General features: G+C 56.6%; 1 protein-coding gene across 2 annotated transcripts in view; it reads left to right on the forward strand.

The window, feature by feature from the left end:
- The first annotated feature begins 3892 nt into the window (after positions 1–3892).
- Positions 3893–24231, forward strand: part of LOC309850034 (uncharacterized protein) — a 69660-nt gene continuing 49321 nt past the window's right edge. The window contains exons 1-5 of one of the 2 annotated variants that reach the window (XM_082703168.1): positions 3893–4264; positions 9087–9479; positions 11040–11336; positions 12849–12984; positions 13179–13269. In XM_082703168.1, coding sequence (XP_082559294.1) covers positions 4192–4264; positions 9087–9479; positions 11040–11336; positions 12849–12984; positions 13179–13269 — 990 coding nt within the window. In that variant the 5' untranslated portion in view covers positions 3893–4191. The remainder of the gene's footprint in view (positions 4265–9086; positions 9480–11039; positions 11337–12848; positions 12985–13178; positions 13270–24231) is intronic. The other variant, XM_082703167.1, reaches the window with a different exon arrangement.

Below are 24231 nucleotides of genomic sequence, written 5' to 3' on the forward strand. Positions count from 1 at the left end.
TAAATACCCAGCTGCGATAGCTGGGTCATAGAGTAGCTTTATTTTCAACTTTTTGAGGAACCTCCATGCTGTTTTCCAGAGTGGTTGCACCAGCTTGCATTTTCACCGACTGTGTAGGAGGGTTCCCCTTTCTCTGCATCCTCGCCAACATCTGTCATTTCCTGACTTGTTCATTTTAGCCATTTCGGCTGGTGTGGTGGTATCTCATTGTGGTTTTGATTTGTATTTCCCTGATGTTGAGTGATGTGGAGCACTTTTTCATGCGTCTGTTGGCCATCTGGATGTCTGCTTTGCAGAAATGTCTGTTCATGTCTTCTGCCCATTTCTTGATTGGATTATTTGTTCTATAGACGTTGAGTTTAATAACTTCTTTATAGATTTTGGATACTAGCCCTTTAGCTGACATGTCATTTGCAAATATCTTCTCCCATTCTGTCAGTTGTCTTTGGGTTTGGCTGTTTCCTTGGCTGTCCAAAATCTTTTGATCCTGATGAAGTCCCAATAGTTCATTTTTGCCCTTGCCTCCCTTGCTTTTGGCGATGTTTCTGGGAAGAAGTTGCTGTGGCTTAGGGCAAAGAGGTTGCTGCCTGTATTCTCCTTAAGGATTTTGATGGATTCCTGTTTCACATTGAGGTCTTTCACCCATTTGAAGTCTATTTTTGTGTGTGGTGTAAGCAGTGGTCCAGTTTCGTTTTAATGCATGTGGCTCTCCAATTTTCTCAACACCATTTGTTGAAGAGACTGTCTTTTTTCCACTGGACATTCTTTCCTTCTTTGTTGAAGGAGAGTTGACCGTGGAGTTCAGGAACATTTCTGGGCTCTCTATTCCATTCCATTGATCTGTTTATCTGTTTTGGTGCCAGTACCATACTGTCTTGATGATGACAGCTTTGTGATAGAGCTTGAAGTCTGGAATTGTGATGCCCTGATTTCTTGTTCAACATTCCTCTGGCTATTCAGGGTTTTTCCTGGGTTCACATAAATTTTAGGATTATATGTTCCATTTCTTTGAAAAAAACTTGATGGTATTTCGATAAGGATGGCATTAAAATGTAGATCGCTTTAGGTAGCTAAATGTTTTCATAATATTTGTTCTTCCAATCCATGAGCATGGAATGTTTTTCCATTTCTTTCTGTCTTCCTCAATGTATTTCATGAGTGATCTATAGTTTTCTGAGTACAGATGCTTTGTCTCTTTGGCTAGGCTTATTCCTAGGTATCTTGTGGTTCTTGGGTGCAATTGTAAATGGGATCAACTCCTTAATTTCTCTTTCTTCTGTCTTATTATTGGCGTATGGAAATGCAGCTGATTTCTGTGCATTGTGTTTATATCCTGACATTTTATTGGATTCCCTGTATGAGTTCTAGCAATTTGGGGGTAAAGTCCTTTGGGTTTTCCACATAAAGCATCATATCATCTACAAAAGTGAAATTTTGACTTCTTCTTTGCTGATTCAAATGCCTTTTATTTCTTTTTGTTGTCTGATTGCTGAGGCTAGGACTTCTACTATGTTGAATGGCAGTGGTGATAACGGACATCCCTGTCATGTTCCTGCCTCAGCGGGGAAGTTCTCAGATTTTCTTCATTGAGAATGGTATTTGCTGTGGGTTTTTCATAGATGGCTTTGATGATATTAAGGTATGTACCCTCTATCCCTAAACTGTGAAGAGTTTGATCAGGATGGGATGCTGTACTTTGTCAAGTGCTTTTTCTGCATCTACTGACAGGATCTAGTAGTGAATTTCTTGTTCCTCACCCACCCCTTCCCATCCGACAGCCACTCGAGATCACTGATGCCCTGGGGTTCATGGCTTTGTTCTCTGGTCGGGGAAGAATCCAGTGTCCATGTCGAGAAGGACGATCTGATTCACACTAATGTGTCTTCACTGGGGGTGGGCTCCAGGCTCCTGTGTGGAAATGCAGGCAGGCACTAGCTGAGACAGGGAGTTTCCCCCTCAGGGGCTGCCTATGCCCAAGGTCATTCCTGCATCTCTGAAAGGAAATGGGAGGAAGGGAGAGGCACGGGGGTGCTCCTGGGAAAAAGGAAAGCAAGCCCATTCTTGATGCTCGACATCTCTCACCCAAGGGCATTCTGGAGCACACCAGAGTCTCCTGGAGCATGGGTGAGCTCACCAGCCCTGCACGGGCCCAGGCACTCACCCAGTGACTCCTGTAGCAGCTCCCTACCCCCACTGTGTTGAGAGCTTGGGACTCAGGGTGGTCCAGCCCTGTGTCCAGGGACATGCAGGGAAGGTGTGGGGAAGAGAGATTCAGCCTCACTATGTCTGGTCTGAGAGTCCGCGCCTCTCCGGGCCACGGACAGAGTCCCTGCATCTCCAGGAGGGTGTCCAGCCCGAAGCCTAAGCTGAGTACAGGAGCCACACTGCCCAGCATGTGTCCTCCAGCTCAAGGTCATCAGCTCTATGTCCATGAAGGTGTTGTGTCCAGGCGGGATGGAAGTTTCCAGAAGAGCTCGAGTGTGGGAAAAGCAATCCCACCCTGAGCTGGACTGGAGGTCTGTCCTCTGTGTGACTCAGCCAGTGCAGGCAGCGGCTGTGGTCTGCAAAGGCTCACCGTGGACCTCAAAGCTTGCAAGAGGCAACCACAGGCTTATTTCCTCTGCCTGTGGGTGTGAGAAAGGAGGAGGTTGCTGGGGGCTCCATCCTGGGTCCTGTGCCCCACCCCAAGCTGGGGTTTGCACAAGCAAACAGTTCTTACACTGACAGGGCTCGCTCAGGGCTGTAATGATGGGGACAGGGGCACAGGCTTGGTCCCCATCACCCTGAAGGGACCAGGGATGAGCTGCCCAGATCTGGACTCTATCTGAGGAGTCTCTGCCCACAAGGCTCAGGGACGGCCCAGGGAAGGACTCTCCCATCACTGGGTGGCAGCGGGGGAACAAGGCAGTGCCGAGGGCTCTCTGGGCTGAGGGGCGCAGAGCAGTTCCGGGGGAGCCCAGACTGGATGCGGTGATCGCTGGAGGCCACACACTGGGATAGGACAGCGGCGGTGACACAGGCTTTCTCAGAGTTCACTGTTGGGAGTCAAGATCCTGCCTCTTGCTCTGCTGGGTGACCTCTGGAGGGAGGACCACACACTTAGGACTCGGGTCTCACATCCATAAAATGGGTTCAACAGCCAACAGGCTGACCACCTAGAGTGCGGGGCCCTGGGCCAGTCCTGGGGATCTAGCCTGAGGATCGGAGGGTCTGGGCAGCTAAGGGAGAACCCAGTGGGCAGGGAAAGGGGCACCGGCCAGGGGTTAGTGATTGAGCTGCGCCCCTGGGGTCCACGGGAGGCCACGGTTCTCAGAGGTTATAGGAACTCATGGAAGAAGAGGCCAGACCTGATCCTCCATACATGCCCATGGCCCTGGGTCACTGAGCTTGAGGCCACAAGGCGTGTGACCCTCTGCAGTCCTGCCTGTGTGTGAGCATGGGCCCAGACCTAGCAAAGCCTCACAGGGAAGGGGGGCTGTGGGGCTGCTCCTGTGGATGTGGGCTTGGTCCTGGGCGGTGGGCAGGGTCATCCCTAGGCTCCATCTGGAGCCCTGGGGACCAGGAGTGGGGACATGCCTGTGTGCCCTGGGGTGTGTGGGGATGACTCTTCCCAGGAGTGCTTTGTTCTCGGGCTCCTAGCTTCTCACTGTGACACCCAACAGTGAGGTTCCTAGAATATCAGAAAGGAGATGTGACTCGTGAGATGGTGTAAAGACAGAGGACAGGCCCAAAGCAGGAGAGGCCCCGTGTCCTTGCTTCTGGCACAGAGTCCCTGGCCATCGGCTGACACTGGTGAGCAGGGAGCTCCAGGCTGAGTGGGAGCTCAGGGACAGAGGACAGGGGTTCTAGGGGTACAGGTTGGGGACGGGAGAACACCAGGCTGGTTGTGAGCACAGGGGCAGGGTCTCTCCGGCACCGGGCCTCTTAGAGGGGGGCTGTTCCCACCTTTATTCTACAATTATCTCCTAAGGCCACCCTGCGGGTGCTGAGCTAACATGAGAGATGGGAATGGGTTACTGTAGGCTGGTCAGTGAGGTCCCAGAACTGACAGTCAGCCCCGCCCCTGCGGTGCGGAGAAGGGTAAGGGCTCTTGTGAGTGAAGAAGCTTTCCTCCTCCTCTGACGTCTATATTCTGGATGTTTCCTTGAAGCAGAATCGGTCTATACTGAGCCAGCAGGGAGGCGGCCGGCCATGGGCGCCTGCTCAGAAGACCCCCACCTGTGCGGGGCCTCCTGGCTCCTGCGATTCACCAGCCTCCTCCTCAGTGAGTGGCCCGGGCCCCCCGGGAGGGAGGCTGCCGGGCGGGCAGGGAGGCAGGAGCTCCCGGGCGGGCTGGGGTCTGTGCTGAAGAACCGGACGGAGCAGCTCCGTGAGGACGGAGCACACGCGGTGCGCTGGGTCAGAGCCCCGGGGTGGACAGAGGGAACAAAGGGAGCTTTGGGCTGAGGCCAGGCTGGGAACCCCGACCCGGCTGCCTGGAAGGAATCCGTTCCCCCTCCCAGGGGGTGAGGCCGGGAGAGCCTGGAGCCTCCTGCGGTGAGGGATGGAGGAGACACGGGAGCGGGGCTGGGCGACCCGGGGTGGGGACGGACATCCCCCCTGCCGTGCACTGGGACCAGCAGCCTTGGCAGCTGCCGTGTGCAGGAGGGGCCGACCCAGAGCCCCTGTCTGCGCTGGAGGGGCCGCGCTAGTCTGGCTCCTTGGCAAGATGAGGCCCCGAGTCCAGTGACATTCTGTTTGCAAGGGAAGGACAGGAGCCCCCAGCATTGAAGGGTCCGCGCCCACCTGCCGTGTGTAGGGGTGAGCCCGGAACGGGAGACTGCTGACCTCGGCGCCGAGTCGGGGTGTCCTGGGGGTCAGGACAGAAGCAGAAGCAGTCCCAAAAGGGAACTGAATGACTGTTATAAGGAGAGCCCGATTTTCCAGTTCTTACTTCATCTGAGACCATCTGCTTCTGTGTAGTAAATTAAGTAAGAACCAAGGAGAAAACACTAAGTTCTTGATGTTGCAAATTCTGCAGACCCCATGGAAAGCTGTTATTGTCTGTAATGTTTGCTGTGAACACACCAGCCCGTCCGTGCCTGCAGGATTCTAAGGAATTTCTGGGATCCCAGGACATTTGCAAACAGGGAGATAAGTCATTAGCAAATGAGTTTTGTAAGGCTTGGAGACTATTTCAACAGGGTAACTTTCTATCAACAATTGTGGGCTTTCCACCCTCTTCAATGTTATTTAAATGGAGACACACAGGACATTACATAGTTTCCTCCGTTAACGGCTAGGCTGGAAGATTAGGTAAGAGAGAAAGGAACTACAGGAGGACTGGAGGGAAGAAAGAGAAAGACAAAATGTTCTGTTGACCGTTGAAAGTCAAATTTCCTCTAATTTAAATAAACTCGGACTCTCTTGCTCACAGCCACCCGCCCCTGACCTTCTGTCCCTCCTTGGGGTCAGCACCTTCTGCAGATCTGAGCACTGTCGGGTCTTCCTCCCATCCTGAGTGGGCTTCCAGCTTCTGGGCCGCTCCTCCCCCGCAGCCTGGGGGCTGAGCCTCCTCTGTCCCGGGTTCCCCCCTTTCCAGCAGGGGCCGGTTAACCCTCAGGTAGCCCCACGTCCCCGCCCTGCCAAAGCCCGCCGAGTACTTGAGTCCCCTATCCCCGGACAATAGCTGGGGGGTGAGACCCCTGATCTGCTCAGACCCCACTGACCAGACAGCAGTGCTGGGAGGAGGGAGCCCTGCGCAGGGCAGGGGAGAGCAGGACCGCCGGGGGAGGGTGCATGGCAGGTTTCTGCAGGGGAGCCACTGAGCTAGGGAAGAGCGGAGCCAACTCTAGGTCTGGCTCTGCCCTGGGTGACTCAGGACAAGTTCTCCCCAAGGAAGCCCCTCCTCTGTGAAAGGTCCCCTCAAAGCCCCTCCAGTGTGACATCCTGGGTTTGGGGTCTCCCCCTGGACAGGACTGACCTGTAGCTTCTCTGAGGCCTCTGCTCCGTGTCTCCCTCCTGACCTGTCCTCCTCCTGCGTCCTGCCGGAGACGGACAGTCTGGGGCCTGCTTGACCCCGTCAGAACCCAGAGCCCAGGACCACCTGTGGTCACCTCCTCCGGCCTCCAAGGAGGAGTGGGCAGATGCATCTTGAGGCTTCCTGCAGTCCTCGGGCCTCCGCTGCCTCTGTCTCTGTCTCTGTCTCTGTGTCTGTCTCTGTCTCTGCTGCTGAGTGGGGTCTGCCACGCTCCAGCCCTGGTGTGTGGACTCCGGTGTGTGGACCCTGGTGTGCCCAGCCCGCTCAGGACAGCGAGCTGTTGCAGGGCGGGGAGGAGGTACGGAGCAGCCGCTCAGGAACAGCCTGGCTAGAGCCACGGGTGCTGCCCGTGGTCGGCAGAAACACTAGCGTCCGTGTCCTTGTCCCCTTGGGCAGACCACTCTGAGACACACGGGGGCACTGAGAGCAACAGTGTGGGCTCAGAATTCCTGGGAGGCAGCCCACGGGCAGGTGCTGTCCTGGGGGCAGATCTGCTGTCCCTCGGGGAGCCCCAGGCACCATCCCCTGTTGGAACAAGGGCGGCTTCTCTGACTCGGGGTTGGCGTCCTGTGTGCACCACACTCTGCGTATCTGCACATGAGATGGGCCGTGGCCGTGGACTGGGTGGGGACGCGGGTATGACGGGACACTGTCGTTCTGTGCATTAATTCATGAGGAACCGCCAGGCTCATTCACAGGAGGAATGTTCCTTAGATATAATGGGACATAATGTTCTCATCAGTCTGGCGAAGGGCAAAAAGCTTGACCACCGTGTGCCGGTGGGAACCTCAGCATTATTGGGGGGAGAGCGGTTGGGGTCACTCTCAGGAGACGATGAGCAGGGTCTGTCAGAGGCTGAGATGGAGCTGCTTTGGTCTAAAACCCACTAGTGGGTTATCCCAGTGTCTGCACACCCAAGGGGAATGTCTAGACCACCAAGTGTGATGTACGCACACCCACATGTGGCGCATATGCAGCTGCCTGTGGTGTGTACACTCATGTGTGGTGGATACGCGGTCACATGCAACCTGTACACACACAAGTGTGGCATGTATAGCCCAGCATGTGCTGTAGACACACCTGTGTGTGACACATATGCCCCATGTGTGACACATACGTCCCCATGTATAACATGTGTACTCTGTGTGTGCAACATGCATGCTCCCATGTGTGGCTCATATGTCCCCGTGTATAACACGTATTCCCCATGACGATGCACATGTACCTGTGTGACTTATGGGCATGGAACAGGACAGATACGCCCCTGCGTGTGACTCCGTACGTCCCTGTGTGCAGAGCCTCCAATCCCAGGCTGCTCATGGGACCTGATGGCAGGAACCAGAGCCACCTGACCGCCCATCACACGTGGAGGGAACTAGAGCCCCAGGTGCGGCCGGACAGCTGTTCATGAGACGTCCCCGTGTGCAGACGCAGGCGAGAGGCTACGCTAGAATCCCTTCTGGTCCCGAGCCGTGCAGAGAAGGGGGGAGCAGAGCGGCGCAGGTGGTGTGGGGTCGTGCAGGTGGAGACACACGTAGGCACCTGTCAGTGCAGAGACCCCCGAAGGAGGGACACACGGGAACCTAGAACAGCAGCAGCCTGTGGGAAGGGCAATGCGGCAGTGGGGCTCAGAGGTCGGGGAGAAGCTGCATTTCCATGTCTAGTGCCCACCTTTACTGGAATGTGGAATCTGCTTAATATTTAAGACAAAAGCTGCTGAGTGTGGCTGAAATGCAACCTTCTCACCTTGGAAAGGGCACGACACTCCGCACCCGCCTGCGTCAGGGGGTGTCCTGGGATGCCGAGATGCTCAGAATCAGACGAAGCAGTAAACGTAGGGAAACGGCCTCACGTTCATGGGGAGCCTGTGGTCCGCGGTGAGCGAGCGGCAGGTGGCCCAGGTACCTGTAAACTCCCACAGCCTAACACACTGGTGAGACGACAAGGAAGCAGTCACTGTGGGGCTTTCTCATGTCGTCACATTTAATCCTTGCAGGAGCCCCGGGGACACACTCACATCCCGTCCTGGTGGTTCCCATGTGGGAGCTCCAGGCTTAGACACTTTAGGAAATAGCCCGGCTCCGCTCACCCAGTGAAGGGAAGATCTAGAATGTGACCCCAGGTGTGTCTCACCCCAGAGCTCACACCGTGTGACCTGCTGTCCAGGAGCCCAGGCAACCCCAGGAGCCCTCACTGGGGCCACGTGGGGTGGGGGCTGCATTCCTGGGCTCCTGCCTCAGTTTCCTGGGCTGCCGAAACAGGACAGTGTAAACCCTTAAACAACACAATCTTTTTGTCTCCTGGTTCTGGAGGCTGAGAGCCCAAAATCAAGGTTTTGGCCAATTCGCTTTCTGAAGAGAGGGCTGGAGCACGGGGCTGTGGGACGCATGGCACTTGTGTCCCGACGTGCTAGCGGGACTGGAGGGGTGCAGTGTGGCTGCGCCCGACTCAGTGGAGCCTGTGGGAGCCGTGTCAGGACCCCACCCCTCCCTGGCTGTTGGCCAGAGCCTGCCCTCCGTCCCTCACCATGGGGGTCTCTCCACGGGGCTGCCCACAACACAGCGACAGACGTCACAGCGAGCGGGACACAGGGTGAAAACAAGATGGGGTCACACTCCTGTCGGACCCGCTGTTCCTGAGGGCCGTCCACCACGTTAGCGACACTCTGCTCCTTAGAGGGGAGCCCTGGGGGTGGACCCCCACCAAGGACAGAGCTCACACGGCCTGTGGGCACGAGGGGTCTCTGCAGCCCCGTGAGAACCTGCCTCCTGCAGAAATGCACTCGCTGTGGCCCCAAAAGGTGCTCGTGCTTCGGACCTGAGATCTCCTGACATTCGTCCTCTCGCTGTCAGGGGTCAGGACACTGCAGGAGAGCAAGTTCCCGTGACCTGCTCAAGGGGACGCTCCCCTGGGACCGGGAGGGATTCCAGCCTCGCCTCAATTCATGGCATCTCCTGCCTTCCCAGTAAAGGGGGCACACGGGATGGAATTCAGGAAGATGGGCTCTAGGGTTTCCTCCTTTTTTCCCAATGAAAACTCCTGACAGTTTCTGTATCTTATGCCTTAGGTGTCTGCAGCGCTGTGACCCGGAGTCCTGGAGCCCCTGAGTCTGCAGTGGAGGATTCTGGAATCCTTGTTCCTCTGAAGGGGATTCAAGGAGCTTCTGTGCTGTTTCACATGATCAAAAATCCAGAAATACCTCCAGGAGCCAAGCTGGATTGTATTACGTGGGGCATTATAAATCAAAAACTGTACACACCCGTACTCCAAGTCAGTCCCGGGGAAGATGTTCCACGATGGGTCAACTTCCAGGACAAGTTCGAGAAGAGGGTCCATGTGGTCAACACAACGACCCTGAGGATGGACAACCTGACCCTTGAGGACAGTGGGCTGTACCGGGCTCAAGAGTCCTATATGAGAAGAAGACAGTATGACCAGGATTTCCACCTGACGGTCTATGGTACGTGGCAGCCCCTCCCCCAGCCCCACAGCTGACCCCCTTCCTCTGTCCCTCACAGCGTCCGTGCGCCCCGCTTGCAGGATTCCTTCCAGACCGCAGCCTTCGGACTCGATCTTCTCCCCAGAAATCCGATGCTGTGAGGTCAGCACAAGTGCAGGCAGAGCTGAGACTCACACCAGGGACGAGTCACGTGTGCTTCAGGAGGGAACACGGAATGGGGGGAAACAGGGATTTGGCCGTAACACTCGTTGTCCCCGTAGGACTCAGGGTCCTTGGTGGGACTCTTATTATCTAGTGTTCCTGTAACAGGTGACAGAACCTCAGTGGCTGACCACACCACCCCCTGGGGTCCTCCTGGGCTGTAGGGCAGGAGTCAGACCCCAGAGCCTCTACCATGAAGTCCAGGAGTCCGCAGGGCTGTGCTCCTCTCTGCAGGCTCCGGGGAGAATCCGCTTCTGCTCCTGTCCCCCCTTCTAGGGACACTGACATCCCCTGTTTCTGGCCCCTTCTTCCCCCTTCCCAGGTGGCACTGGTGGGATGAGTCCCTCTGACACCGTGTCCCTCCCACCTCCTCTCCTGCCTCCTCCCACTTGTGAGGACCCTGTGATCACGTGGGACTTCTCTGGGGAATCCAGACCATCTCTAGTCCAGGGTCCGCTGGTTCTCAACCTCAGTTCCCTTTTGCCCTGGAACCTAAGACACCTGTGGGCTCTGAGGGTCAGCACATGGCCAGAGTTGGGAGACACTCGTCACCTAGCAGGATCCGGAATCCCATGTGTGGTTCGCCTCACACCAGTCCCTCGTCCTCAGCCCAGCCCGAGTCACTCACAGACTCCACGGTCCAGATCTGAACCTTGACAGATGGGGAAGTTCACAGGGTAACTCCTCCTCAGACCCTCAGGGAGCAGCTCTCTCTCCCTGCACCCTCCACCTGCCCCCAAGCAGGAGACGTCCTGCCCCAGAGAGAGAGTGAGTGGCCTTTGCAGCCTCACGACCAGAGATTTCCAACTGACTATCAGTCTGTCCCTTGTCTTCCCATGTGGGCCCCAAGCTCAGGGTATAATCCAACCACAACTCAGGGAGGCCATTCCCAGTGACCTCCACTGCGGTCAGTCCTGGGGAGCCTGGGGCTGCTCTCTGGGCTCCCAGAGCTGGCCAGTGGCCGTCGGCACCACGGGCTGTGCCGTCCCGGAAACCATGCAAGCAGGAACAGTAGGGCTGGGTCTTGGAACTGAAAATCTTTCTGTCCCTGATTTCTTCTTCTAAGGGACACCCCATCTTCCTCAAATTGTGGGGTTTGGGTAGGTGGGGTCCACATTATATCTCAGGGGGGATGTGTAAGGCGAGCTCAGTCTGGCGCAGTCACAGAGAGCTGAACGCACTGGCTCCTTCCGCTCTAGCTCCTGCTGTGTATTTGGGTCACTTCTCGGTGATCTGTCAAATGCAATCCCTGTCCTCAGTGGGAGGAAGCCAGAGTTTCAGGGAGAACCCACAGGAGGAAGCAGGAGCCGTGATGTTCTACACTCACCTGAGACTGTCCTCTTGTCCCTCCCGCCCCAGAGCCTGTGCCCCGTCCCCAGATCCGGGCCACGGATCTATCCCTCACACCAGGCTGGTGCAACCTCACCTTGGAGTGTGACCTCCCGAGAACCAGGGAGGACCTGATGGTGTCCTGGGAGAGCGAGGGTCTCCCCAGGGAGCTGGAGCAGAGACCAGCCCCAGGACCAGCCCCCAACCCCTGGACCCTGGCTGTGAACCTGCCCCTGAGCCGGCCCCGCCCCAGCCTCACCTGTGTGGTCAGCAACCAGGCGGACAAGAAAGCTGCCTCCCAGGACCTTGGGGACGTCTGTGGCCGCGGTGAGTGCACCTGCCAGAGGGGACGGACTCTCCGGGAACTCCGAGAGCCCTGGGCGAGGGTTCGCGGCTTCTGCCCCCGTGTTTATGTCACCCCCGGCCACCTGGTCACCCCATCCAGGGCTCTGGCAGGCACACCCAACCTGCGTTTGCCCTTCGGTGTCGCTCCCGTGCTGCTCTCCAGCCCTCAGCCCTGCTGGTCTGGGCAGCACGCAGCAGGTACCTCTCCCCGCCCTCGTCCATCATCCCAAGTGTGTCCGCGGTGGTTTTCAGGAAAAGCGAGTTGGGGGTATCCGTGGTCTGTGCCATCGGAGGGGTCTGGCCGGTGACTCCCTGTATGATTCCGGGCTCATGCTCCTCTGCCTGATTCTGGTCTCACGGACACATGTCCCCCACCTGCTGGCTTGCATTCCCTATGTGTCCCGCTCTCTTCGGCTGTCAGCCTCCGCTCAGGCCCCTCCCTCTGCCCTCAGCCCTTCCAAGTCAGGAGTCCCCCACTCCCCACTTACTCCCATCCAGGGACCCCCTCCCTGCAGCTGGCTCTGGGGGCGTGTGACCGGGGCAGTCCCAGAGGGCCGCGTGCCGGGGGCAGTCCCAGCATGAACAGAGTTTGCACAGGGCTCCGCAGCCTCGATGGCTCAGGGCCCTGCAGGAGCTGCTGCTGTCCTGCCCTCACACCTCATCTCCTCTAAGGAGTGGTCAGTGGCCCCACCCTGGGAGCTGATGCTCTGGCCCAGGATTAGTGTCCTGTGCCGGCTGAACCCCTGGTGGGCAGTGGCCATGTCTGCTGTTCCTTGGAATGCCTGTCCCGGCCTCGGCCTCAGGCCCTTTGCTCACAGTCAGCATGTCCCTGAGTGAGTAAATGACCTGGTTCCCTGTGATTCCCCTCACCCCTACAACTACTCCTCTACCAGCCCCTGGGTGACCTGCTACCTCAGTATCCCTGATCCCAGAGGAAGCTCATGGCTTGGGGACCCACTGGTCCCTCTGGAAACAGGCTCCTGCCTCCCTTTCATCCTCCCACCTGGCTCCCCTTACATGGTCCCTCTCTGGCCTGCCCCAGTGGGTGCCAGCAGAGCTTAAGGCTGGGGAGTTGTCACAGCCATTCCTGGTCATGGCTCTGCACCCTGGTTGCCTCACCCACCCTGAATATCGGGCATCTCCTACTCCTCCCTCAAGACCAGGCTTGCCCATCACCTCCTCCAGGAGGCCCTCCCTGATGACCTGGGTACAAGCTGTAACTCTATTGCCCTGGGATGGCTCTGGCCGGCTGCCTCTGGCATGTGTCCGCCCTCCCCCCGCTGAGGGGCTCCTCAAGGGCGGGCACCATGTCCTGCTGCTCTCAGCACCGCGGCCCCAAGCAGGAGCTCAGGAACGGACTGAGTGAGAGCCCTGCCATGCTCCTCCCTGTTGAGCTTCTGACCAGGTCCCTTCAGAGTCTCCATGTGCCTGGCAATGGGCGCCCTCAGTTCCCTGTCGCCTTAACCTTCTTCACACTTTGTGCGACAAAAACAGAACCACATGGACAGACCAGTGCTGCCCACTTGCCCGGTATCCTGGTGTCTGTTGTGGTTCTGCTGCTGATCCTCGGAGCTGAACTCTACCTTTGGAAGAGACGTGGAATGAAGAACGTGAAGCCTGGGACAGGCAGGTTGCACTCTCTTTCCCATGCCCAGACACCTCCCTCCCCTGCATGAACTGGGTTCCCTTTCTCCTACAGTTTTCTGCTCAGGGAACGTCCCTGCAGGACGCTGGCAGGTGTGGCCATGGCCATGGGGTGATGGAAGGGGAGGGATGGGACAGGCTTCCAGGCTGAGACTCAAGCTCCACCTGTGTGTGACTCAGGGTCAGGATCGCAGGAAGAGCATGGGAACATGATCGTTGCATCCACTCTGCAGAGCTGAGCCAGCAGGAGTCTGGAGACCACAGGGACAAGGTGAGGCCAAGGAGGAGGCATCTGGGTTCTCCCAAGTTCCTCTGTGCCTGGGTGTGTGTCTGTCGATCCCAGTCATCTGCTGGCTTTTGTCTCCATGTATCTGTAACCTTTTCCAGACAACACAGTATTAACTTAAGAACATCCTCCTGGGGTCCACGCAGTGCTGGGCATTGGGGGAGGTCATGTCAGCAGCCCTGGGTCTGTGGGGGTCCCTCTGTGTCCCTCAGCTGTTCCAGGAACCCTCCGTGTGCATTCCAGGGTAGGGGAGAAGCACATCTAGAAGAGGAGAACTCTCTCACTGCTGTCTACGATGAGGTCTGCAGCCCTGGCCAGGCCATGACCGTGATATAATGGGAAGAAGCAGGAGAATCCCGCCGCGGGGACACCTGTCTCGTGACCATGACGCTCGCAGCTCTGGTCCTGCCTCTTCCCCCCTCCGACGGCTCTGAGCAGGAACTTGATGGGTCCAGCAGTTCTTTCTGTGCTAAATCCGTGTGCACAAGCTCCCCGTGAGACACACACAGTGGTAGATCAGGGGAAACTGAATAAATAAATTGATCCAAACCTGTTCCAGGAATACTCAGCCTCTGTTACGTGACAAAACTTTACAGCCCCCACTGTCCCCTCATCTGTACGACATCAAACTGGCTTTCAGACCCTCAGCCTCTGGGGCAAACCGTGGAGAATCCCAACATCCCCCCGGGCCCGTCGTGAGCACCCCAGCCGTCAGTCCTGCGCTGAGAGCTCTTTACAGACAACGTGAATTCGTAGTCGTCCCTGCTTGCTGAGGGCGGGCTCTGTGACCCGCACTGTTCGGACATTCTGCTCGCTGCTAACTCACTGGGTCCTGCTGGACTCTCTGTGGAGTGGGGATCCTTGTGCCCACTTTACAGATCAGTAGAAGGAGCCAGAAAGGCTGACTCTCCAGGCCGCACAGCTTGGAGCACCGGAGTCAGGACTCAGCCCAGGGAAGGGAGCCCCAGGCCCGTCTCTCCGGGACTCGGCTGGCTGTCCCACGTCCTGGCCAGCCTCCTTCTGTCCTGTCCTGCTGGGCAACAGGCCGGCTCCTACTGCTCAGCACAGGCAGAAGTTTCTAGTTCCTGACAGTGAGCTTTAACTGACTGCACACAGTGACAGCCACGTCCCCTCTCTGCTGTCCCCACACAGGACGCTGAGATCCTTGGGGCTCAGTGAGGACTTTCCCTGGACTTTAGGCCCTTCTCTGGGGACGTGTCGTCTCCTGCAGGCCTCTCTCTGGCTCGTCCCCTGACCCTCCGCCTCCTCCCCTGCAGTCCTCACCTGGTCCCCGTGCTGCCCCTGCTCCACACCTGAGCCTGCACCTTGGCCTCACCTCACAGGGACCCCTGGACCTCCAGGAGGTGACCCCCATGTGACACCTTTGATGCTCCTTTCCTACTCCAACCCCCTCATCTCGGGTCCCCTGACGGCCACTCGCCTGGACCCGGGCCCACCTGCCAGACTCTCCGCCGTCCCCCCAGGGCCGCTCTTCGCTCACAGGGCGGTGCTTCCCAGGGTTTGGGCAGGACCCTTCCCATCCCCCGTGTCCTCCTGTCTCTGGGGCCCCGGCTCCTGGGGTTCAGGGACCAGTCACACTGCTGATGCCCAGGGAAGCCTCCCCACCCATGCCCTCTGCTGAGCCCCATTGCTGCCCGCCAGACCTATGGGCTACAACCCTGCCCCTATGTCTTCCTCTGCCCTCTCCTCGCAGGGTCACGTCCCCCACGTCCCTTTCTGTAATACCGGGGACCTGGTGAGAAAGAGCACGAGCTCCTCTCCCGCAGGACGGAAATCGGAAGCTGTGACCACGTGTGTAATCAGGCAATGAATGTGCAGGAGTGGGGGGGGGGGGCGTGGGAGCTGCTCACCCGATCCCAGGGAAATACTGTAAGTTCTCCCCTTGGTAAGGGACACGTTTTCTCTCCTTCATGCTCTACCGTCATTCCCCCAGGTGACAGCGCCGCCTGCTATTAGACCAAATTAGTAATTTGAGCAGGAAAACCGGGTCTCAAATGTCCCTTCCTCTCCGTCTCGCAGCTGACCCAGAGCTCCACGGGAAGCAGGTAGATCCCCTCAGATCAGAGGAAAGGAGAGTCGCTTCTCATCCCAAAACCTCAGTGTCTGCACAGGAGCGCGCGCGCACACACACACACACACACACACACACACACCAGCCTCCAGCCGTGCAGCTGTCGGGTCAGAACTAGGGCTGTCCCACAAACACGTAGATCCCAGTAGAAAGGAGGACTCGAGGTGTCCGAGAACACTCTCCCATCGGCGTAGCTCGCAGAGCACGGCTGTGTCCCCGAGTCGTGTGGTCCGTTTCTGAGCTCAGCTCTGCTCCCTTCGGGGTCCCTACAGCTCACTTGCTGGTGGGCGGGGAGCAGGGAGAAACCACGTCCCGGGCACTGGGAAGCAGGAACTCCGGCAGGTGGTGACACTGTCATTAGCCACACCGCACACGGTGGGTGACAGACGTTTGACGTGATTCCTATCCTCAGTGCAGCCCGGACAGTGCGGGGGTGAGGACTGGAGGTGAGTGCATGAGGCCACGGTACCCCCCAGAGCCATGCGGGGCTCCCTGCCCCCCGTCCCACCCTCTCACCCATGCCGTGGGCCTGGACTAAATCCATGTTAGTCCCCCTCCTGCCCCTGGCATTCCCCCTGGGCCCCTGAGCTTTGGGCATGAGGAGCCGTGTGCATGGACAGATAGGCACCTGCTGCAGCCCTTCTGGGGAACCTCTCGCTTCCCTGTCACCAGGTCCCCTCAGAGGAAGGGGAAGGACAAGGAGCGGCTGTTCCTGTGCCCCTTCTCCAGCTGCCCCTGCTGGCCTGAGGCTTCCTGGTACCTCGAGGCTCAGCCAGGCCTGGCTCTGCCCACAGCCTGCTTGGAGCTGGACCAGAGCGGTCTGAGACGACCAGCCCGGGAGGACGTCAAAGACATTCGGGTCTAGACGACGTACAGAAAATTGTTTAAACCCAAGCTGATCTTGCCTGGATATTTAAAGGACTTTTCCTTTTCCTTTTTAAATCTGAGCAAAGAGACTTTAAAACCCCAGGTCAGGTGTGGCTCGGGGTACATTGCTGGGGGGGCTGCAGGTGCGACCCCAAGATGAAAAGGACGTGCAACCAGTAGCCGTGAGAAGGTAGGGGTGCTTCTCTGGGTGTCCAACAACGAGGGTCTTGTTTTCAGAGGCTCAGTGTGTCCTTTGGAGCCAAATTCAAGGCTTGAACTCACGACCTGAGATCAGGACCTGACCTGACATCAAGAGTCAGACACTCAACCGACTGAGCCACCCAGGGGCCCGACTGTCCTTTTCTTGAGTGGTGGAGGTCAGACTGCACCAATTCTGTGTTTCAGGTTGTTGTGGGCCCCATGCCCAGTGTGGGGCTTGAACTCATGACCCTGGGATTGAGACTCACATGGCCCATGGACTGAGACAGCCAGAGACCCTTCTAGTTACTTCAGATTTTATCCAGATGTGGGGGTTTATCGTGAGACTCTGGGTCTTATCAACACCGTCTGGGGATGGAGCTGATTTGTCTCTGTGTCGGCACCCACCACCCCCGTCTGGCCAGTCCTGCCTCACCCTCTGTGGGTGCTGGTCCCCTGTCAGTGACATCATAGCCTGCGTTACGGCGCTCGGGTCCACGGCGCATGGGTGTCATTCAGCACATAGCCTGGGACTCGGGTGGTGGATTAAGTCCCGGGTCAGGTGTCAACGTCTCTGCGGCTGTCCCTCAGCTCTGTCCTCCGCGGTGCCGTTTGAAGGCGGACTTAGGACTTGTGATGGGGATCCTTTTCTTGCTCTTTCCTTTCTGAGATTTCCTCGAATCTTTCGGCTACGTGGGGCCCTAGCTAGAAACCCGGGGCTCTCCGGATGTGATAGCTACACGACTTCCCACCGACCCCTCCTCCCCCGTCCTCCCCGCGTGCTGGGAGAGACCGGACCAGACTCCCCCGAGGTGAGAGGAGAGACAGGAAACAGGAAGACACGAGGATTCTTCTCGCGCGCTGCTGGCCACGGGGCTCCTTTCTTACGTCCCACTTCTCTCCGGGGCCGCAGACGCTCTGCAGGCGTCTCTCAGGCTTCGTGGGACGCTGAACTCGGAGGCTAGCCGCGGGGCCAGGCAGGCGGTAAGGAGGCCCCGGATTTGCTCCCCACACTCTCTGGCTCACCGGGACCCTCTTTCTTGGTTCTCTCTGAGGTTATGCTCCGTGCTCTGGCCACGTAGGTTGGGGACTTGGCCCATCAAGGGGTCAAACCAGAAAGAAAAAGAAGAAAGGAAAAGCCCCTGAAACTCACGTCCATCCTGGGTCTCACGGGTTTTGACTTCCTCCTCCCCAATCCGAAGGCGGGGCACTTTTCAGAGCCCTCACGTACTTGCTTTGTGTTTTGCCCAAGGTTTTGGGTTGTAATCATTGGGAGAAATGGGCTGTACTAAGTCATGTAGTTGACTTGCCCCAAACCTTCAATTTATATTCTAAGAATCACAAAATTCATTTGTTTCAGAAATCTGAAAAAAAAAAAACAAACAGAAAAGCTTAGAGAAGTTTTTAGAGAAATTATCTATCATTGCACTATCTAGTAATAAGCCATTTTAACTTTTTCCTCTAGTTTTTTTCTCCGTGTATTTTAACACGATGAACACCATAATGGAGATGATCTTTTCTTGTACCTGGTATTTCTGTTGAACTGTATCTGCATCACAGTATGTCTACACTGAGCACCTTCATAAAACCTGCATCTCTCTCACGTGCACCCGTCACACACTGAATCATACCCTTGGTATCAGACATACAGTTTACATCACGTGACCATCTTTGCGTACAACTTTTGTCTGACAACATTTTCCAAACTCTTGACATCACAATTCCCATCAGTGAAAATTAGTGTCTCCTTATCTGTTTGAAATAATAGTTAATTAGTTTTGGAACTGTGAACCAAGGCGCTTGTATATAATTATCTTCTTATAACTATTTTCAAAATGATACCATTTTTGATGGAGGGCCTAGTGGGTTTGGTTGTATTGAACATTAGAGTTCATACTCAGAAAACCTGATTAAAGACAATGTTGTCAGTTTTCAATCCTTGGAGGAATGAATGAGTAGGTTTATAAATTTGGATTTTTATCCTTGAAGACAAAATGGAATGGTGATGAAAAATGATGTTCATATATGGCCGGCATGGTTTGTATCTGCTCAAGTGTGTGTTTACACAGAAATAAGGTCAGTGTAAAATAGGAATGACTGAGAAAATAAATAAACAATCCTGTACTACATCCTGACTAGTGTCCGGTGGGTGTCTTCCCTCCCTGTTGGTCTTATATCCTGTAGTCTTGGCGAACCCACTTAAGAGTCCCAGGATTTTCTGTAAATTCCCCAGGATATTCTATGCAGACAAACCTATAAAGAGTGTCCATGATGATCTGTGAATAGAGCAGACTGCCCTCCACGGTGGAGGGGGGGGGGGCTCACTCCATCAGTTGAAGGCCAAGTGAGAGCAAAGACTGACCTCCCTTGAGCAAGGAAGAATTCGACAGCACACGGGCATCAGACTGGAACTGGGGTATTGTCTCGTCCTTGTGTCTCCTCTGACGACCTTGGACTTGAACCCCAGCAGCAGATCTTCCCTGCATCACAGCCTGGCTCACCCTCCCCACAGACCTGACTCACCAGCCTCTATAATAGTGTGAGCCTTTCCTTACAGCACATCTCTCTGGATCTATAAGCGTCCTTACTGCTGGTTCCTGCAGAATCCTGACTACTACCCACAGCACGTCTCTTCCTATCTCCTTCCTGCTAACCCAGCTCCCTCAGCACAGACTAGGAACACTGATTCCAGAGTGACCTGGGCCTTCAGTCCTGCATCCAGTCTCCTGTCTGAGCAGCGCCCATCTGAGTGCTCCTTGACCTTCCTCTGCCTGCTCCTGTTCCTACCCCATCCCAGCACCCACACTGAATGGCCCCACAGAAACCACACCACCTGCTCTCCGCACTGGGCTTCAGTTTCCCCATCGGCTGATTTTCCTGAGATCGTCTCTCTCACCCTCACTTCTTCCTACCCCTTCTCCCACTGTCAGTGACTGTCCCAGTGAGTGTCACATTTCCCTTCTTGTCATAGGGTCCACACAGCCTGAGGAGACTCCCAGGGCATCTTCTGTGCCAGGGGGACCTCAGCAGGTGCATGGACACCACACCCAGACCTGGATGCAGAGGGAGGACAGGCGTGGGGAGGAGCCGAGCAGTGATGCCTGGACAGGCCTGTCCTTCCAGATCCTCTGAGCTTCTCGGGACAGAAGAAGGTAATGCAGGAGATCAGCGCTGCTCATCAGAACAGATTTTCCTTTTAGAAGTTTTTTAGTAAAATGTTGTGTCCAACAGTAAAGGGCCAGCCGGGAAGGAGAGAAATGTTGACAGACACGGACACGCATGTGCCCAGTGGCCACGGTCCAGCTATGGCATGACTCTTCATTGGCCGCACAGCCAGAGGTTGGAGGAAGGCTTGAGGACACAGAGGTGACGAGTCCCTGAGAAGGCACTGGACACGTGGTCTCCGAGTGGTTCAGTCCTCCCCATCCATGTTAGAGGGTTGTGGGAAGGGAAACTGTATATCCCCATGATGCAGAAGATATAATCTGGGTGGATGGGACTTGAGATGTCCATAAATCTCTCAGTGCATCTTGTTCCTTCTACTGCGTCCCCATCCAGGTGGAGCGGAGAGGGACCCAGATGTTTCTGGCCACTCCCTGTCATCTCACTCCCTTCCAAACCTCCACAATCATGGGCATTAGTGGAATAGACCAGATCTTGGGTCCTGGTCAACTCTCCTCCAGGGGAGACTCTCCAAGACTCTAGAGCTCCGGCTTTCCTGATTTCTTTGGCAAAAGTGACCAGATCAAGTCTGTGTGAGGAACAGTCTCTCCTCTCCCTGCTTCCCTTTCTCAGCTGCTCCCTGTGCAGCTCACAAATGCAGCTCAAGCTCATGGGGGTCCTTTGTTTCCGTGTAATTTCTCCCTCACGAGCCTGCAGGCAGCCTGAGGGCAGAAGCTTCCCCTTGTTCTCTGTCCCATCACCTGTGACATGGACAGAGCTGCTTCCTGGCACCTGTTCAATATTTGTTGGTGGGAGATGAGAAACACCTGCTCAGAAATCATTTGTCCCTCGTCTGAGCTGCTAGGAAAGTCCACCCAAGCCCCCACATCAACCATGTGAAGTTGAATGTCATTGTCCCTGCAGATGACCTACCCTGAGATGCCCACATGGTTCTGCCAAGACAAGCTCCTACGTTTGGACCCACTCACTGTGCCTCCAGCCACGGACCTCAGCTGTCCTGGGATCATAGCTGCTGGGATCATGTCTCAGTCCGTCTGCCCTCATGCTGACCTCCCATGGGGATTCCATCACCATGATATGACCAATGAGAAGGAAGTAGCAGACATACTACATGTCCTGGTATGCAGAAGAGCATCAGAAAATTGATTATAAATCCCATGATAATCAAGGTCTGGACATTACAGGGAAGGTTCTGGAAGTCCATTCATTTGGGGAAGCATCAGCATGTAACTTCAAAATTACCTCATGTCTAGTGAGTAGATGTGACCTGGGTCTGGATAGTCTTGGGCTCCTTGTGGGGCAGCCGGTTCCCCTCCCAGACCCTGATGCTCCAGGTCAGCCACTTCCTGGGAAGGGGCCAGATCAGAGGGGCAGCTTCGGGGTGGGCTTTGCTGGGGGATCAGGAGGCAGAAATGAAGGAGAGAGGTGGGCAGCAGGGGGCTATCTAGTATCCACATCTTCATTTCTCCAGACTCTTGAGGGTTGAGGGGGAGAAAGGGGTACTAGGGCCTGTCTGGGATGCCCTCACATCCCCAGGATGGGCAAACCACCCTCAAACCTCTCTTAGGGACAGCAGGCTTTCCCCTGCTTGGGAGCCGAGGCTGAGATCACCTGCAGATCAGAGTCTCACTTTCCAGAGTCCTGCTTTGTCGGGAGAGCTCTGTCTACAATCTCAGGCCCTGGTGTGCACCCCGCCCCGCTCCCCAGTGGGCTTGTGTCCCGGCTAAGGAGAGTGTGTGTGTGAGTGAGGGGCCAGGACAGCCTCCCAAGGCCCCTGCACTGACCAGCTGGGCTGTGACACTGTCTGCGGGGGTTTGGGGACAGGGTAAGGGAACCTTCCCTTCCTATCTGGGGGTGACCTTTCCTATAGCTCTTTCCAGGCTCTTGTGGTGGGAGGGGGTCTCCTGCAGGACGCCTCATGTGAACCAGGCCCTGACTTGGGGTCCTGGACCCACAGCTCTTCACAGTGCAGACAGGGGCTGAGCTCTGCAGTCAGACTCACAGGGTCACTCATTCTGCTTCTGCCTCACATTGATGGGCAGATTTCAGTTGTGGCCACAGAGAGCTCGCTCACTCCCCTGTGCTCCCATCGCCCCCACGCCCCGGCTCTCCGCACAGACGCAGACACTGAGGGAACATTTATAACAGCTCAGGTCCCCTTTGCGCATCAGTGAGAGAAATCACACCACCACGGTCGCTACCCAAGCCAAGGGCGCGAGCACAGGACGCGCAGAGACGGGACGGATCAGGTGCAGGAGCCCGAGAGATGGTCGTCCTCGCAGGTCAACACACAAATGCAAATCGAACATTCTGGCTACCCTGTTTGCCTGTCAAATGAACGCATTTGTGTCTGTGGTGTTGAGTCCAGAGTGCAGTGACAGGGCAAGAAGAGGCTCTCTCCTGTCTTATGGGCCAATGTCCCCTACCTAAGTGTTCAGCCCTGGGGCAGCCTTAGGAAAGACCTGACCCCAGCCCTGAGCTCTCCAGGTGTCCGTGGGGGAAGCTGTGCGAGCAGCGCCCCCTGCTGGAAGGGGCCGCAGCGACAGCCGCCTGCACCCAGGGCTCCCAGCCTCACCTTCCTGGGCCACGGGGAGCAGGTCTGTCCTGGACACGTGAAGAGAAGACAACGCAGCCCTGCCCCAGCCCAGGCCAGCTCTGCTCCGGCCAGAGCCAGGTCTGAAAAAGACTGTTCAGAAGCCAAGTTCTATCCCGATGCCTCCCCTGTCCCCTGGTTTTCACAGCTGTCCAGCACGGGGTGGGTTATGGGGCCGACTCTGAGGCCCCTCTGGCTCAGGCATCCTGGGATTCTCGGTCAGGATGGACCCGATGGGGCCCTGTTACCTCTCTGACCTCCATCTCCTACCCGTCTTGCCTGTGCTCACAGATGATGCAACCACACTTGACCTCTTACTTCTGGAACAGGGCAGGCAGGTCCCACCTAAGGACCACTCCATGGGCTGTCACCTGCGCCACGAAAGTGATTCCCCAGATGTCCATGATCACTCCTCACCTCCTTCCAGTCTTTTCTCAGAAGTCTCCTTCTTGGGGAACCTGTTCTGACCTCTTGGCGTAACCTGGAAACCACACTGCCGGGTGCTGAGCCCCCACCCTGCTTTTCCATGCAGAGCCCTGCTCGCCATATGGACTGTGGTTCCCGCGCACGGCCTTTCCCCATGGAGGAGGGGAGGAAGGCAGAGGCTTCACTGGGTGCACTCATACGTACATACGTGTGTGTGTGTGTGAGAGAGAGAGAGAGAGAGTGCACCTGGAGAGGAGCTGGTGCACAGTAGGAGCTCATGAACTGTTGGCAGAACGATGAGTCCACCATTGAGGAAGGTCTGGGTCAGGGGCTGATGTGTCCCCCCTAAACAGCTCACGCTCAGTGTATGGATAGGGTCATGCTACTGTAACCATACAGGGGTTCAGGGAAAGGAGCTTGTGGCCCAGGAGCTGCCCCATGGGGACAGCAAGAAGGGACAAAGGGCACGTGAGGAGAACTCAGCACAGCTCTGGCGCTGTCACTCAGTGTGTCCACACTCGGGCCCCCGATTGACCCTCATCAGTGATTCTGGTGGGATCCAGGAACATCAGCTGTGAGAGACGCTCCTCAACACGGGGTGGGGGGCCGAGGTCAGATGAATATGGAAACACGACAACCACATCCCTCCTGCGATGTTCACCGCCCCGACTCCAGGGCAACATCAGTTTTATCCTTTACTCTGAGATTCACAACATGTATGACAAGGGGTTCAGGTTCCTTCTTCCTTTTTTGGAGCAAAGTTCATTTGGAGCTCCTGCTCCGTCAGCACGAGCCATCACCTACTCTGGGAAATGTCCACTAGAAGAGGAAGCTGAACCCTGAGCCCAGCCAGCACCCACCCTTTGAGGCCCCCGCCAGCCTGCAGCGGGTCCTGGGTCTGGGCCTGCTGGGGGAGGGGTGAGGCAGGTGCTCACTGGGGTCAGTGGGTGGTGGGGGCGGGCAGCCCTCTCTGGCAGGACCTCTGGGAACCAGGCGGTGGGAGATCGGGGAGCAGAGCTCAAGCAGGCGGGGCTCTGAGCCAGGACTAGGTCTAGATCACCTTCCCGGGTTGAGACCAGACAGGCCTGAGGCCCTTTGTCTGCGGTGATGCCCGTGGGAGGAATCCTAGGTTGTTTCGGGTGCGGTCAGTTACCCACATCGGGGCTTAGTGTCCAGAGGAGAGTTGTCCCAGGTCCACCCCAAAGCTTCTGGAAGCAAAGTCGTCCCCCCATCCAGCAAATGTCCTTCTGCACCCACTCCCTGAAGAGCCCGTGTGACAGCTGAGGACACAAGAGGGAACGTGTGTCCTTGGTCTCAGGGGCCTGGATTTCCTACGGAGACCCCAGAATGTCCCCCAGCAGGACTGGGACGCACAGTCAGGGAGGAGGAGGTGTTGGTCTTGCGAGTGCTGTCCACGTTCATGATGCTCCCGGGTCAGGGACGTTCATGATGCTCCTGGGTCAGGGACGTGGACCTGCCCATGGCCTGGCATCTCGGTGGCTGAGTCCTCTGGCCGTCACCCCGGGCAGCATGGCCTGGCTCTGCCTCCCACATGTGGGCTGTCCTGGCTTCTCCCCTCTCCCCTCTG

The sequence above is a fragment of the Mustela nivalis genome (assembly GCF_964662115.1).
Source record: "Mustela nivalis genome assembly, chromosome: 16".
Lineage (NCBI taxonomy): Eukaryota > Metazoa > Chordata > Mammalia > Carnivora > Mustelidae > Mustela > Mustela nivalis.